Raw genomic sequence first — 15,149 nt, 5'->3', positions numbered from 1 at the left:
GGGACTGGACCAGGACTGGGATGGGGCTGGAACGGGACGGGGAAGGATGGGGACAAGACCAAGCAGTGCCTGTGGTTTACTGGGACAGAACCAAGCAGGGCCTGGGGCTGATTGGGCTGGACTGGGATGGGACTTCATAGGGGTTGGGGCCTTCTGCGATAGGACCTGTTCAAACCGGGTGGGACCGGACTGGGAGTGGACCAAGCAGGGTCTGGGGCTGATGGGAATGGGGGTGGGACTGGAACTGGACTGAAATGGAACTGGGACAGGATGAAGCGGGACCTGAGGTCTGCTGGGAAGGGACTGGGGCAGAGTGGGACTGGAATCAGCCCTGCTCAACCTGGGACGGGGACAGGACGGAGCAGGGCCGGGGCTGCGCTGGGACCGGCCCGGTTCAAACTGGGACGGGACCGGGGGCAGTGCCCGAGTTCCTCCCTTCCGCCAGGGGGCGGCAAAGCCGCGCGTATCCTCTCTGCCACAGCAGGTGCGCTGGTGACCGCGCTCAGAGATTGGGCGACGCGAGAGCCAATAGGAGTGCGATGCGGGCGTGGCCTCAAGCCACGCCCCCGGGCCCACCCATTTCCAGCGGCGCTTTATTCCCGCGCTGCACCACGTGACTGCCGTACACCCGCCCGGCCCCGCCCCCGGCCCCGCCCTCCCGCCGGCGCCCCCCGGGTCCTGCCGCCCGCCGGCCCCGCCGCCCCGGCCCCGCTTAGGGCGGGTTGTCGCAGTCACGGTCGTGGTCGCTGTGGGCTCCGCCGCCGCCGCCGCGGGTGGGCGGCCCGTGGCTGTGGGCCTTGCGGATATGGCGGTAGAGGTCCCCGGACTGGGTGTAGCTGCGCAGGCAATGGCGGCACTCGTAGGGACGCTCCCGCGTGTGCACGGTGGCATGGCGCCGCAGCGTGTAGGAGCAGGAGAACGTTTTCCCACACGTGGGGCAGGTCGGTGCCTCCTCGGTGAAGAGCCCGAAGCCCCCGCGCCCCTCCAGCGGCGGCAGGAACAGCGGCTCCCGCAGCGCCGGCAGCCCGAAGGGCAGCGGCTCCCCCGATGCCTCCCCGAAGGCCGCAGGCCGCGGGGCACGGGATGGCGCCGGGAAGAGGCCGGTGGGACGGCGGGTGCCCGCCTCGGGCTCCTCGTCGGAGATGACAATGGCTTCCACCTTGACAGCAGCAGGCAGCAGCCCCCCAGGGGCAGTAGGAGCCCAGGGCCCCGTGCAGAGCCCCCCCGGGGTGGGCAGCTCACCCCCAGGGAAGGTGGCGCGAGGGGCAGCCTCCGTCGAGCTGCTGGGGCTGGGGAGGGGGAGCTCTGGTGCACTGGCACGAGACCAGTCGCCCTCCATGCCGGGCTGCGTGGTGTCAGCCACGTCCACGCGGGACACAGGCGGCTCAGGGGGGAGCACTCCCTCCTCCTCACCATCCCCAGCCTGCGGGGCCGGGCCGGGGGGGGGCAAAAGGGGCGCCCCAGGGCTGGGGGGGCACTGCTGGGGGGCGGCAGGCGGCAGCGGGGGGCTGCCGGGGGCATCCTCCTCCCGCTTGGTGCTGTCGGCCTCGGCCGGTACCCGCGCCTGCAGCTTCTTCTTGCAGAGCTTGACGACGTCGTTCATGTGCAGGTAACTGGCGGCCGCCAGCACGTCCTCCAGCGGCGTGGCGGCCAGCGCCAGCCGCCCCTCATACATGAACTCCAGGAGCAGCCCGAAGGCGGGCGGCGTGACGATCTCGCTGTTCAGGCACACCAAGTCGCCCTTGTCCAGCCGCTCGGCATAGCACATGTGGAAGAAGGCGCTGCAGGCGGCCAGGACGGCGCGGTGCGCCGGGAACGGGGCGCTGCCCACCAGCACGGTGCAGTCGCAGAGGAAGCCCTGGGCGCGCTGCTCCCGCAGCCCCCGCAGCAGCTGCCGGCTGTGCTCGGGGAACTCCATCGCGTCCCGCGGGGCTCTGCCGGCCTGAGGGGGAGAGGGTCACAGCGTGAGCGGGGGCTGCCCAGGAGGCCGCTGCCAGCCCCGGTCAGCACCACTGCGGCCCGCTCTGCCTCGCTGGGGCTCCCTGCGCCCCGCTGAGGCCCGCACAGCCCCGCCGGGCCCGGCCCATCCCGCCCCGTCCCGGCCCATCCCGCCGGGCCCGGCCCCGCGCTCCCCGGCCCCACTCACCACAAAGCGATGGCCTGGAGACGCCCCGCCCCTCCGCTCTGATTGGCAGCTCGACCGGCCAGCCGCTCCCACCCTCATTGGTCCGCTCAAAAGGCCGGGACGATGAGGGTCAGAGGCGCCTGTTGATTGGTCTCTTCCTACAGTCACTCATGGAAGAGGGCTGCTGATTGGCGCCCGCCGGGAAGAGGCGGCCGTGGCCGTGGTTGCTATGACCGCGGGGCGGGGCGTTGCCGGGGAAGCCCTCAGCGGGAGGGCGGGTCTCCGGGCAGCGATCGTGTTTTGATTGGGCTCTCGATGTGTCACTCATCTTTCCCGCGCTTTCATTGGTGTGCCTTCCCCATACAAGGTGTGACCCTATCCCGCGCTCTGATTGGCGGGAGCTCCCTTCTCTCATCCCGGGACGGAGCGGGGGCGGGGGTACGGTCTCCACGGCAACCAGGCCGGCGGGCCGCTATGGGGGTGTGGCCGGGGCGGGGCTCCCCTCAGCCAATGGGAAACGGCGGCGTAGGGCCAGGGGCGGGGTCAAGGGTCAGCCCTGATCCAAGATGGCGGCAGCGCCCGGGAGGTGAGCGTGCGCCGCGGGAACCGGCTCCTCCCCCCCCCTCAACCGGATCCAACCCCCGGGACCCGCGCACCGGGACCCTCCCTTCCCCCCTCGCGGGACCCCCGAGCCCCCCCCCGACACCCGGGACGCCCCAACCCCCGCCGGGCCCGACACCGTTCCCCCCCCCCCGGTTGTCCCTTTCCCCCCCCCCCCCCAGTCTGTGTCCGCCGCCCCTCGCTCGCCCCGGGCCCGTCCCCGCCGCGGCGGAGGCGGAGCCGCGGCCCTGCCCTTCGCCGCGACCCGCCCCCCCGTCCCCCCGCAGGCAGCGGCCGGCGGCGCTGCTCTGCGCGGCCCTTTGCCTCGGGGCCGCCCTCGCCGTGGACCGCAGCAACTTCAAGACGTGCGAACAAAGCGGGTTCTGCAGGTGGGTACCGGGCGCAGCCCGCGGGGGCAGCGGCCGGGCCGGGGCCGCGCTCAGCCCCTTCCCAGCCCCCGGCTCCCCGCAGGCGCCAGCGCGGCCTCAGCCCCGGGCACTCGCCGTACCGAGCCCTCCTGGAGTCGCTGCAGCTCGGGCCAGACGCCGCCAGGATTCAGCTAATCAATGAAGCCACCAAGGTCCGCACGGGGCCGGGGACGGGGCTGCGGTGGCCGGTGCCGTCCTGCTGATACCGTGTCCCTTGTGCAGGTCCCGCTGCTGCTGGAGCTGTGGGGGCTGCAGGGCAACATGACCCGGATCCGCATCAAGGAGCTGAACCCGCTGCGGCCCCGGTTCGAGGTGCCGGATGTACTGGTGGCGGAGCCGCCGGTGGAGCGGTGAGCACCGGGGGTGGGGACACATGCAAGGATGGGGGGTATCGAGGTGGGGGAGAGCAAGAAGCCACCTTCACCGCCCCCGTTCCCGGCAGGCTGGCGGTGACGGGGCGGGACGAAGGGAGCCTGGAGCTGTCACTGGGCCCGGCGGGACACCGGCTGCTTGTGACAGAGAAGCCGTTCCGCATGGACCTGCTGCAGGGCCGGGAGCTGCTCTGCAGCGTCAATGCCCGCGGGCTCCTCTTCTTCGAGCACCTCCGGCAGCGCCGGGACTCGTGAGTGCAGCTGGGGGGGTCGGCTCTGCACTGGGCGGGGGTGGCACCGGTTCCATCCCCACATTCCCCCCCATTGGGGCACCCAGGAAACGCACACACACACCCCCCCCCGGGGAGCCCGGCTGTCCCATTCCCCACTGGCTGCCTCCCAGTGAAGGTAAACCCCAGGGAAGGTGGGGAGCGGGGAGCAGCAGCGCTCTGAGGGCCCCCCCAAACGGGAGGGCAGCCCATGGGGAAGGGGGTGGGGGGGAAGCCGGGCTGGGCTGTGTCCGTCTGTCCGTCCGGCGCCTCCTCGCACTGACTCTTGGCTGTTTCTGTTTCTGGCTGCGCTTCCCCCCCTGCCCGCGCCCCAGTTTCTCGGATAAACTTAGTAGCTCGGTCGGTAGCTTGTGGGATAAGATCAAGACCCTTTTCCATAGGTAAATCTGTGGCTTCTGCTGCTGTCTCTGCCCCCCCACTCCTCTGCGCTCCCCACGGGCCCCCAGCGGGAGCCCAGGCCAGGGGACCCCCTACCCCGGGCAGGCCCCAGTGGGAGGGAGGAGGAGACAGGAGGTGCTCGGGCCATCTCTGTCCCCTTAGAAGTGAGGAGCTGCCCCCCACCCTGGAGCGAGCTGGGGGGTGGTTGCTGGGGTGCTCTCCCCATCTCGGGTCCCCAAGCGAGTGCCTGTCGGGGTGTCCTGTGTCCGTGTGTCCCTCACTGCGAACCTGCTGTGTGTCTGATTTGTCCCTGCAGCGACTGGGGCGCTCCAACACCCCATAACCCATGTCCTTTTCCCTCCAGGGATACCCCCAGGGAGCCCACGGCAGAGGAGGGGGCAGCTGCTGAGGGGCAGGAGGAAGCTGCTGGTGGGACGGAGGAGGCTGGTGACCAGAGCGAGAAGGTATGACAGGGGTGGGGGGACTCTGGGTGAGGTGCTGGGTGCCAGCAGGGAGCTGGGCCCCCCCTTTCTTTTGGGAGACCCTCTCTCCTTACCTGTTCCTACCACCACCTGGTCCCACAGCCCACAGAGGCCGCAGCTGAGGCCGCGGAGGAGCCGGGCTCCTGGGAGGAGACATTCAAAACGCACACAGACACTAAACCCAACGGTGAGCCCCATCCTGTGGCTGAGGGGGGGTGTCAGTGTGGGGTGGGGGCTCCTGGTTTCACACTCCTTCCTGCTTTTCCCCATCCCACCGCAGGACCCACCTCTGTGGGGCTGGATTTCTCCCTGCCTGGCTTCGAGCACGTCTACGGCATCCCCGAGCACGCCGAGAGCCTGCGGCTGCGGACCACCGAGTGAGCTGAGGGCGGGCACGGGGAGGGTGACGGTGGCACCCACCCGGGGGATACTGACCCGCTGGCCTCCTGCAGGGGGGGGGACCCGTATCGCCTCTACAACCTGGACGTGTTCCAGTACGAGCTCTACAACCCCATGGCTCTGTACGGCTCCGTCCCGCTGCTCCTGGCACACAGCGCGCGCCGCACCCTCGGTATCTTCTGGCTCAACGCTGCCGAGACCTGGGTGGACATCAGCTCCAACACGGCCGGGAAGGTGCGGGGCGGGGGCTGGCGGGGCCCGGGGAGGGTCAGTTGGGGTCCTGACGCCCCCTTTCCGCTGCTGGCAGACGCTCTTTGGGAAGCTGCTGGATTACATGCAGGGCGGAGGCGAGACGCCGCAGACCGACGTGCGCTGGATGTCGGAGAGCGGCGTCATCGACGTCTTCCTGCTGCTGGGCCCCGCGCCCGCCGCCGTGACGGGGCAGTACGCCACCCTCACCGGTACACCCCGGGCAAAGGGTGCACCAGCCCCTGCAGCAACCGAGGACCCCATTCCGAGCCTCGCTGTCCCCCCCCAACAGGCACCCAGGCGCTGCCTCCTCTCTTCGCTTTGGGGTACCACCAGAGCCGCTGGAACTACAACGACGAGGAGGATGTGGCAGCGGTGGAGAGGGGCTTTGAGGAACACACTGTCCCCTGCGATGTGCTCTGGCTGGACATCGAGCACGCCGATGGCAAACGCTACTTCACTTGGGACCCCAGCAAGTTCCCCCGGCCCCGCACCATGCTGGAGCAACTGGCTGCAAAGAAACGCAAGGTGGGGGACCCCCAGCCAGGGACTGGGGGGCTGTGGGACCCCCTCGGGGTGCTGACGTGGGTTGTTGTCCCCCCAGATGGTCAGCATCGTGGACCCCCACATCAAGGTGGACAACGGGTACCGTGTCCACACCGAGCTGCGCTCCCGCGGCTTCTATGTCAAGACGAAGGATGGTAGCGACTATGAGGGCTGGTGCTGGCCAGGTAGGTGGGGCTGGGGGGGTCCGGGGGGTTCTGAGGGGGGCCACGCTGATCCCTGCACTGTCCCCAGGCTCTGCTGCGTACCCCGACTTCACCAACCCTGAGATGCGCGCGTGGTGGGCTTCCATGTTCGCCTATGACCAGTATGAGGTGAGGAGCTGCTGCCAGCGGGTGTGTGGCCCCCCCAAGCCACTGTCACCCCCCTTTCCCAGTCACTGTCACCCCTACATTGCCCTTTAGCTCTCAAGCCACCACCTTCCCTTATTGCTTGTGTCCTTCCGCAAGCTACTGTGTCCCCCCCTCTCTGTTTACCCCCCCGATCCCTCCTGTGCCCCCGTCCTCACCGTGGAGCCCCCCCCAGGGCTCAACCGAGACCCTCTTCACATGGAACGACATGAACGAGCCCTCAGTGTTCAGCGGCCCCGAGGTGACGATGCACAAGGACGCGGTGCACCACGGTGGCTGGGAGCACCGCGACGTCCACAACCTCTATGGCCTTTATGTGGTGAGTAAAGCCCCCCACCAGGACCCCATTTTGCCCCCCACCTTCACGGGGTGGGGGAGGTGCCTTATGGCCTCTTCCTCTCCTCTCCCCACAGCAAATGGCAACGGCCGAGGGGCAGATCCAGCGCTCGGGGGGGCAGCTCCGGCCCTTCGTGCTGGGCCGCGCTTTCTTCGCTGGCTCCCAGCGCTATGGTGAGGGTCAGGGGTCCCCCCCACATGCCTTTGTCCCCCCCCCCATCCTCTTCCTCACACTCCCTCCTCTCCCAGGCGCTGTGTGGACGGGCGACAACGCAGCCGAGTGGGAGCACCTCAAGATTTCCATCCCCATGTGCCTGAGCTTCGGGCTGGCCGGGCTGGCCTTCTGCGGCGGTGAGCGGCGCGGGGCTGGGGGGGCGAGGGGGGGCTCCATGTGCTGGACGGGGTCACCCTGAAGCCCTTCCTTCCCCCCCCAGCGGACGTGGGGGGCTTCTTTAAGAACCCCGAGGTGGAGCTGCTGGTGCGCTGGTACCAGGCGGGCGCCTTCCAGCCCTTCTTCCGTGCTCACGCTCACCTGGACACGGCGCGGCGCGAGCCCTGGCTCTTCGGCGAGGACAACATGGTGCTGATCCGCAGCGCCGTGCGGCAGCGCTACGCGCTCCTGCCCTTCTGGTACACGGCCTTTTACCACAGCCACCGCCACGGCGTGCCCGTCATGAGGTGAGCGAGGGCAGAGCGGGGGCTGTGCTCGCAGGCGCGGGATGGGTTGGGTTGGAAGAGAGCTTAAAGCTCCTCCAGCTTCAACCCCTGCCACGGCCAGGGACACCTTCCACTAGAGCAGGTTGCTCCAAGCCCCTGTGTCCAACCTGGCCTTGAACACTGCCAGGGATGGGGCAGCCACAGCTTCTCTGGGCACCCTGTGCCAGTGCCTCAGCACCCTCACAGGGAAGAGCTTCTGCCTTAGATCTAACCTGAACTTCCCCTGTTTCAGTTTGAACCCATCACCCCTTGTCCCATCACTCCAGTCCCTGGTGAAGGTCCCTCTCCAGCATCCTTGTAGCCCCCTTCAGACACAGGAAGCTGCTCTGAGCTCTCCACGCAGCTTCTCTTCTCCAGGCTGAACAGCCCCAATGTTCTCAGCCTGGCTCCATGCGGGAGCTGCTCCAGCCCCTGCCCATCCTCGTGGCCTGCTCTGGACTTGCTCCAACAGCTCCATGTCCTTATGTTGAGGACCCCAGCCCTGCACACAGTGCTGCGGGGGGGCCTCCCCAGAGCACAGCAGAGGCGCAGGATCCCCTCCCTGAGCTGCTGCTCACACTCTGAGGGTGCAGCCCAGCACACGGGGGGGTTCTGCACTCAAGCACACACTGAACCCAGCTCATGGGGAGCTTTTCATCCACCAACACCCCCAAATCCTTCTCCTCAGGCTGCTCTGAAGCACTTTTCCACCCAGCCTCTGCCTGTGCCTGGCGTTGCCCCGGCCCAGACACATTCTCCCTTCTCCATAGGCCGCTGTGGATGGAGTACCCTGAGGACACCACCACCTTTGCCATTGATGACCAGTACCTGATCGGTGAGAGGGGGGTTTCCTCCCATATTGGGGTGTCCTCACACGTGTTGGGGGTCCCGCCACCCTGATGCTGACCCAGCACCCCCCTTCCTTCCCCAGACAGGGCGCTGCTGGTGCACCCTGTCACGGAGCAGGGTGCCCGTGGAGTGCAGGTCTACCTGCCCGGCAAGGGAGAGGTGAGGTTATGGGGGGGCTGCAGGCTTTGGGGGGGGAATTCAAGCTTGGGGGGGGCTGTGGGCGTCCATCCCCACCCCCAACCCCTCTCTGGTACCCCCAGGTCTGGTACGACGTCGTCTCCTACCAGAAGCACCACGCGCCACAGACGCTCTACGTGCCGGTGACCATGAGCAGTGTGGGTGACAGGGACGGTGTTGGGGGGGCTGGGGGGGGTGTCTGGGGGGGGGTCTGAGCCCACCTCCCCCCTCGGGTTCCCCCCCCAGGTGCCGGTATTCCAGCGGGGGGGGACGGTGGTGCCACGGCAGGAGCGGGTGCGACGTTCCACCGAGTGCATGCAGGGGGATCCCTTCACCCTCTACGTGGCCTTGAGCCCCCAGGTCAGTGCAGACCCCCCCGGCCACCCCCCACATCCCCCATTGCCCCCCTAGGCCTCCCTGACCCCCCCCGTTGCCCCCAGGGCACTGCTGAGGGCGATCTCTTCCTCGACGACGGGAAGAGCTTTGAGTACGAGACGAAGGCGCGTTTCCTCCACCGGCAGTTCACCTTTGCTGGCAACACGCTGAGAGCCAGGTACCCCCCAGCCCCCCCCGGGACCCCCCCACATCCCCCCTGGACCCCCCCAACCTCCTCTTTCTCCTTCCCTGCAGCTCTGCAGACCCCCGGGGCTCCTTTGACACCCCGGCCTGGCTCGAGCGCGTGGTGATCCTGGGTGCAGGGAAACCTGCTGCCATCATCCTCCAGCCTGCGAGTGAGTTGTGGTTTGAGGGGGGGTGTTGTGGGGTTTCCCACCCCCAGGACACCCCCTAATTCGCCCCATGTCCCCCCCCAGACGGCTCTGAGACGCGCCTGGACTTCCAGCACGAGGCTGAGCCGCCCGTCCTCACCGTGCGCAAGCCGGGCGTCCGCATGGGCGACGACTGGGCCATCGTCCTGCGATAATGCAGAGGGGGGGGCCGCTGCCGGAGGGGGGGGGGGGGGCTCCTCCTTACACCCCCCCGCTCCCTCTGGGGCCCCCCCCAGCCCCCTCCCCCCCCCCGAACCCCTCCCGGGGGCAGGGAGCTGCCGCTGCCCCCTTGGCTGCTGTAGTGGGGGCGTGTCCCCCGGTTGGGCTGGGGGCTGGGGAGGGGGGGACATTGTCTATGCCCCCCCTATTTTCCCCCCCAAGTGTGGGGCTGGGGGGCGAGGGCTGGGCTGGTGGGGGATGGGGACCAAGGCTCTGTGTGCCCCCCTGCAGCCCCTCTTGTGCCTCAACACCCCCCCCCGACTCCTCCTCCCATCCTTCCTCTTTCCTTAACACCCCTCCCCCGTTTTCTCCCCCTGCTCTTAATCGGGAGGGTCAGAGGGGGTTGGGGGGAGCCCCCCCTTTCTCCATGGGGCACAGAGGGGCTGGGGGGGCAGATCCCGGCCCCCCCCCCGCGGTTGGGCGGGGCCGGGAGTGGGGGAGGGGCGGCCCCGCGTGGAATTTTGATAAAAGACAAATAAAACCAAGGAAAAAAAAAAAAGCCAAACCCCCAAAATCCGCTGTTCGGAGGGCGGGGGGGGCGGCAGAGCCCGGAACCCGCGGCCGGGGGGCGCAAGTGCCGGCCGAACCCCGCGAGGGAAGGACCGCGACCGGAAGTGGTGGCCGGAGCACGGTTGGGAGTGGACCGGAAGTGCCGGCCTGGCCCGGCCCGGCCCGGCCCGGCGGAGGCTTCGCGGCGCCGGTCGCGGCCTGAAGCGGGTCCCGGGCCCGGCGGCGCCTCCGGTGCCGGTAACGGAGCACGGGGGGGGCTGGAACTACCGGGGGGTGCGGGGCTGTTGTGGGGACCGGGAGCGCGGGGGGGGGGGTGCGCAGGGCACGTTCCTGAGAGCTGGGACCCCGCCGGGCCCTCCCCCGAGCTCCTGAGACCCCCCCCAGGACCCCCGTGGAGCATCTGGGACCTCCTCAGGACCCTGCTGGAGCACCCAGGACCCCGCCCGGGCACCCCTGGAGCACCTGAGACCCCCCCGGCCCCCCCCGGCGCTGCGATGAGGGTGAAGCTGAAGAACGTTTTCATCGTGTACTTCGTGGTGTCGCTGGTGGGGCTGCTCTGCGCGCTGCTGCAGCTCGGTGAGGGGGGGCTGGGGGGGCGCTCGGGGGTCCTTGACCCCCCCCCAGGGCTGTCCTGCGGCCCCTGACCCCCCCTGTCTGTCCCCCCCCCCAGGGCAGCCCTGTGACTGCTCCCAGCAGCTACAGGCCGAGCGGCGCCGGGGCCGGGACCGGCTGCTGGCGGAGCAGTGGAATGGGGGGGTCCGGGGGGAGCCCCGAGCACAGGGCGGGGGGCAGGCCCTGCCCACCATCTACGTGGTGACCCCGACCTATGCCAGGTGAGAACCTCCCCCCCCAGTCCTCAACAGCCTGGCCAGTGCCCCATAGCCCTGTATGGCCCAGCCTGCCCCCCCCGCCCCAGACCCATTTGCATCCCCCTTAGGCCCCATATAACCTGTTCTGGCCCCCCCCTACCCATTTGCACCCAGCTTAGGCCCCGTATAACCTGTTCTGGCCCCCCCAAACCCACTTATCCCCTGCACAGCCCAGCTTGGCCTCCCCCAGACCCATTTATTCCCTTCCAGCCCTAACCTGTCCCCCCATTCCCTCGTCCCTGCACCCTCCAGACCCATTTCCGCTCCACAGCCTGGCCTGTTTTCCCCTCCCCACACTTACTTGGTGTCACTCAGCCCCCCCAAGCTCTCCCCCCCCACGCTTCTCACCCCTTTGCCCTCCCCAGGCCGGTGCAGAAGGCAGAGCTGGTGCGGCTGTCGCAGACGCTGCTGCACGTGCGGGCGCTGCACTGGGTGGTGGTGGAGGACGCCGCGGCCCCTACGGCGCTGGTCGCAGGGCTCTTGGCCAATAGCGGGGTGCCCTTCACCCACCTGCACGTGGAGACCCCTCCCGAGAGCCGCCGGCGCCCCGGGGACCCCCCCTGGCTGCACCCCCGCGGCGTGGAGCAGCGGAACCGGGCGCTGCGCTGGCTGCGGGACACGCGGGCGCCCGGCGAGAGCGGCGTCGTGTACTTCGCGGATGACGACAACACCTACAGCCTGCGCCTGTTCGAGGAGGTGGGGACGCCCCCCAGCACCCCCTGACCCTCGCCAGCACCCTCTGGTCCCCCATGAACCCTTAAACACCCCCCTAGCACCCCCCAACCCCCCCTAGAGCATCCTGACCCCTCCCAGCATCCCCTAACACTGCCCCGGAGCCCTTAAATATCCCCCCAGAAGTCCCTAAATCCCCCCCAGAACCCCTTAAATCCCCGCCCATAACTCCCTTAATCTCCCGCAGAACCCATTCTGTACGCTTCAGCACTCTCTAAACCCCGCAGACCCCTTAAATACCTCCAACAGAACTCCCTAAATCACCTCCTGGACTCTTTAAGTACCCACCCCGCACCCCGTAACCCCCCTGGGACCCCTTAAATCCCCCTAATCCCCCCCAAGAACGTCCCTCACCTGCTCTACACCCCCCCCCCCGAGCCCCCTCCCCACCGTCCATCAGTGTCCTCACGGCCTCTCCCCCCCCAGATGCGCAGCACCCGCGGGGTGTCGGTGTGGCCCGTGGGGCTGGTGGGGGGGCTGCGCTTCGAGCGGCCGCTGGTGGCGGGGGGCCGGGTCGTGGGGTTCCACACGGGCTGGAAGCCGGAGCGCCCCTTCCCGCTGGACATGGCCGGCTTCGCCGTGGCGCTGCCGCTGCTGCTGGCGCGGCCCGAGGCGCGCTTCGACCCCCGCGCGGAGCGGGGCTACCTCGAGAGCAGCCTCCTGGGGGCGCTCGTGTCCCCCGCGCAGCTCGAGCCCAAGGCGGGCAACTGCACCCAGGTGCGCGCGGGGGCCGGGGTCTCAGGGGCGTGCTGGGGGCCGGAGGTCTCAGAGGGGCACAGTGGGGTGCTGGGGGGGGCCGGGATCACATAGGGGCACAGTGGGGTGCTGGGGGGGCCTGGGGTCCCAGGGGGGCACAGTGGGGTGCTGGGGGGAGCTTGGGGGTCCTATAGGGTGTCACTTTCTGGAGCGGGTGACAGAACAGGGTCCCTGGGGGGTGCAGGCTGGGCTGGGGGGGGTCACTGGGGTTCCAGACCCAATGAGGGGGTCCCGGGGGGGGGTACAGGCCGCAGTGGAGGGGTCCGGGGGAGGCCCAGGCCGCAGTGGGGGGGGTTCAGCCCCGCTGCCCCCCCAGGTGCTGGTGTGGCACACGCGGACAGAGAAGCCGAAGCTGCGGCAGGAGGAGCAGCTCCAGCGCGAGGGACGGGGCTCGGACCCACACATCGAGGTGTGAGGGACCCCCCCGGGGACACTCAGCCTTTATTTATTGCTGGGGAGCCCCCCTTTCTATGGGGGCTCCCCACTGGAGCCATGTCTCCACAATAAACATTCCTGCTCCGTCCTCACTTGTGTTTGTGGGGGGGACACCCCACTCTGGGTGCCTCATACTGGGGGGGAGGGATGCTGTGTGCCCCCCCCCCATGGCTGGGGGCCCAGGGGGCCATGGGGGGGGGGTAGCAGCTGGGGCCCCCCTCCTTGCTGCCGGTGGATCTTCATGTGGGCATTACGGCTCTTGATTTTGGGGAAGATCCTGGGGGAAATGGGGGAGCTGGGGGGGCAGCACCAGCCGTGCCCCCCCCCGACACCCTCTGCACTCCCCCGGCTCCCTCTGTGCCCCCCAAATCCTCTTCCACCCCCTTACATACTTGCCACAGAGTTTGCAGGGGAAGCGGGTGATGAAGGCTCCGGGTGGCATCTGGGACAAAGAGAGGCGGGAGGGGGGGTGCCAGTGTACCCCAAAACCAGGAGGGGATCCCTAAGTCCAGGAGGAGTCCCTGGTGTCCCCCCAGCGCTATGAGGGGGTCCCTGACCCCTCTGTACCTGCCTCCGTGCCCGGCCCAGCTCTGACTTGTGCAGGTAGTAAAACTCGACACACTGGGTCATCCGCTTGGAGGGTACCTGGGGGGGGGGGGTGGTTTGGGGTGACCCCGTGGGAAGTGGGGTGCAAGGGGGGGGTCTGGGGGCGTCCCTCACTGCCTGTTGGATGCGCCCAAAGTCCTTCCCGTGCTGCGCCAGGGCCTTGGCAAAGAGCTGCCGCTCCCGGGGGCTCCAGGTATCGCTGCCTGAGGGTGCAGGGGGGGTCACGATCTGGGGGGGGGGGGCACCCCAACATCCTCATATCCCCCCCCTCACCGGTGTAGTGGTACCCAGCCAAGGGCTCTGCTGTCCCCAGCAGCAGCAGCTCCAGGGCGCCCTGGGGGGGAACATGGTGGGTTGGGAGGTGCTGGGGGGGCACCCCAAACCCGCCCCCCCGGGCCCCCCCTCACCGTCAGGCTGCCACTGGCCCGGGTCAGGCAGTGCAGGGCCAGCTCCTGGTTAGTGCCCCCCCCGGGCAGGGCGCTGGAGCAGGCCAGGTCCAGCAAGGTCTCCACTGGGGGGGGGGTGTCAAGGTAAAGGGGGGGGACAGAAAGGACCCCCCTCTTGATCCCCAAGCAATAAGGGGGGGTCTCACCTTGCTGCTGGGTCTTGGGATCCCCCTCCAGCCCTGGCCAGGGGCTCCAGGCCAATGTGCCCCCCCCGGGGGGGTCCTGCCTGCAGCCCCCCCCCGCCGCTGCTGGCACAGCTGCCTGGAAGCTGGGACCCACATTGATCTGCCTGGGGGGGACACACACAAAATAGGGGTGTCAGGGCAACCCCCCCTTTCTCTGCCCCTCCCCCATCGCCATTCACTGCCTCCCCCCCCCGACTCACGGAGGTGACAGGCGCTGGGGGTCGGTGGTCCCAGGGGGGCTGCCCCCCCCCGACAGCAGCCCCCCAAACAACCCCGGCCCCCCACGTCCCGGGTCCAGCATTGGGGGTGGCCGGTACCGGGGGGGGCCCCCCCCCAGGCCAAGGCGGCTTCGGTATGGGGGGGCCTGGCTCCTGCTTGGGGGGGCCTGTGGGAGAGGGGAGAAGGGTGATGAAGATGCCAGGGGGTGTCCCCCCATTGACCCCCCCGGACCCAGGTGTCCGGCTCCTCTCACCTCTGGGGGGGGCAGACCCCCTGCCATGAGGGGGCTCAACTCACAGCCCCCCCCCGGCCATGGGGGGACCCCAGGGAAAGGCACCTCGGCACCCCTGAAATAGTGGTTGGGGTCCTGTGGGGAGGGGACAGAGGGGGGTCAGGCAGGGGGGACCCCAGTGTGTGCCCCCCGGCCCCCCCCCCGGGTGTCGGGACTCACCTGGTGCCATCGTGCCCCATCAGCCCCCCAGTCTGGGGGTCCCTGGAGTGCAGCAAAGCCCTCGGGCCCCCCAGGTCCCTGTGGGGCTGTGAATGGGGGGGTGTGCGTCAGGGTTGCACCAGGCCCTCCCCAAAACAAGGGCTCAGCAGCCCAAGCCCCCGCCCCCCGCTCACCTGGGTCCTGGAAGGGTGCAGGGGGGGCACAGGGCGGGGGCTGCAGGTCCTGGTAGAGGCAGGGGGGGGGTGGTTCTGCGCGGGGGGGGCCGCCATAGAGCAGGGGCAGGTAGCCCGGGGCGGGGGACACCTCTGGGGCAAAGGCCTGGGAGAAGGGGTCCAGGCAGTCGGGGCCGCCCCAGGGTTCGGGGGGGGGACGCGGCTCCCAGTGGGGCTGCCCCATGGCGGCCAAGGGAATGGTTTGAGGGTACATGGGGGTGTAGGGGCCCAGCGCTGGCTCCATCGTGCTGTGGGGGGGAGAGACAGGTGAGAGGGGGGCCGGGGGCACCCTAGGGGTGGGGTGACAGTGTGGGGACCCCCCTGTGACCCCCCCGCTCTGTCACTCCCCGTTTCCTGCCCAAAGGACCCACCATGGGTGGGACGTGGGGGGACGCCCCCAGCATCTGGGGTGCAGGAGAGGGCACCCATCCCCAGGGTCACCCCAAGT

At 69.3% G+C, this 15,149-nt stretch overlaps 3 protein-coding genes and 1 long non-coding RNA gene across 6 annotated transcripts; 2 read left to right on the top strand and 2 right to left on the bottom strand.

Moving 5' to 3' along the window:
* Window positions 1-529: 529 nt before the first annotated feature.
* ZBTB3 (zinc finger and BTB domain containing 3) lies at window positions 530-2,229 on the bottom strand. Its single transcript, XM_030501845.1, has 2 exons — window positions 2,147-2,229; window positions 530-1,942 (listed from the first exon to the last, which is right to left on the bottom strand). Exons 1-2 carry the CDS (start codon window positions 2,222-2,224, stop codon window positions 713-715), a joined length of 1,308 nt encoding a protein of 435 aa, XP_030357705.1. The 5' UTR covers window positions 2,225-2,229; the 3' UTR covers window positions 530-712.
* A 424-nt stretch (window positions 2,230-2,653) lies between these two features.
* Window positions 2,654-9,780, top strand: GANAB (glucosidase II alpha subunit). Of its 2 annotated transcripts, XM_030501560.2 has the most exons (25): window positions 2,654-2,711; window positions 3,013-3,114; window positions 3,197-3,305; window positions 3,376-3,503; window positions 3,596-3,775; window positions 4,129-4,194; window positions 4,557-4,656; window positions 4,777-4,861; window positions 4,955-5,051; window positions 5,127-5,307; window positions 5,381-5,534; window positions 5,615-5,850; window positions 5,927-6,053; window positions 6,121-6,200; window positions 6,412-6,555; window positions 6,650-6,746; window positions 6,822-6,923; window positions 7,007-7,250; window positions 8,039-8,103; window positions 8,200-8,276; window positions 8,378-8,452; window positions 8,541-8,654; window positions 8,735-8,847; window positions 8,925-9,025; window positions 9,107-9,780. In XM_030501560.2, exons 1-25 carry the CDS (start codon window positions 2,692-2,694, stop codon window positions 9,214-9,216), a joined length of 2,907 nt encoding a protein of 968 aa, XP_030357420.1. In that variant the 5' UTR covers window positions 2,654-2,691; the 3' UTR covers window positions 9,217-9,780. The 2 variants fall into 2 exon arrangements, with proteins under 2 accessions (XP_030357420.1, XP_030357429.1); XM_030501569.1 differs by lacking the exon at window positions 4,129-4,194 and having other exon boundaries at window positions 2,668-2,711.
* Window positions 9,781-9,889: 109 nt separating this feature from the next.
* On the top strand, window positions 9,890-12,670 carry B3GAT3 (beta-1,3-glucuronyltransferase 3). 2 transcript variants are annotated; one of them, XM_030501718.1, is made up of 6 exons: window positions 9,890-10,027; window positions 10,206-10,366; window positions 10,461-10,623; window positions 11,025-11,355; window positions 11,818-12,108; window positions 12,464-12,670. In XM_030501718.1, the coding sequence occupies exons 2-6, from the start codon at window positions 10,285-10,287 to the stop codon at window positions 12,560-12,562; spliced, it is 966 nt and encodes a 321-aa protein (XP_030357578.1). In that variant the 5' UTR covers window positions 9,890-10,027; window positions 10,206-10,284; the 3' UTR covers window positions 12,563-12,670. The 2 variants fall into 2 exon arrangements, with proteins under 2 accessions (XP_030357578.1, XP_030357569.1); XM_030501709.1 differs by having other exon boundaries at window positions 9,896-10,027; window positions 10,175-10,366.
* LOC115614654 lies at window positions 12,627-13,203 on the bottom strand. Its single transcript, XR_003993793.1, has 3 exons — window positions 13,150-13,203; window positions 12,975-13,024; window positions 12,627-12,859 (listed from the first exon to the last, which is right to left on the bottom strand). It is a non-coding gene; the product is annotated as an uncharacterized LOC115614654 (long non-coding RNA).
* Window positions 13,204-15,149: the final 1,946 nt, after the last annotated feature.

This window comes from Strigops habroptila, chromosome 1 (genome assembly GCF_004027225.2).
Source record: "Strigops habroptila isolate Jane chromosome 1, bStrHab1.2.pri, whole genome shotgun sequence".
Lineage (NCBI taxonomy): Eukaryota > Metazoa > Chordata > Aves > Psittaciformes > Psittacidae > Strigops > Strigops habroptila.
Note: the sequence above shows the minus strand (reverse complement) of the source record. Positions and strands in the feature narration are given on the sequence as shown.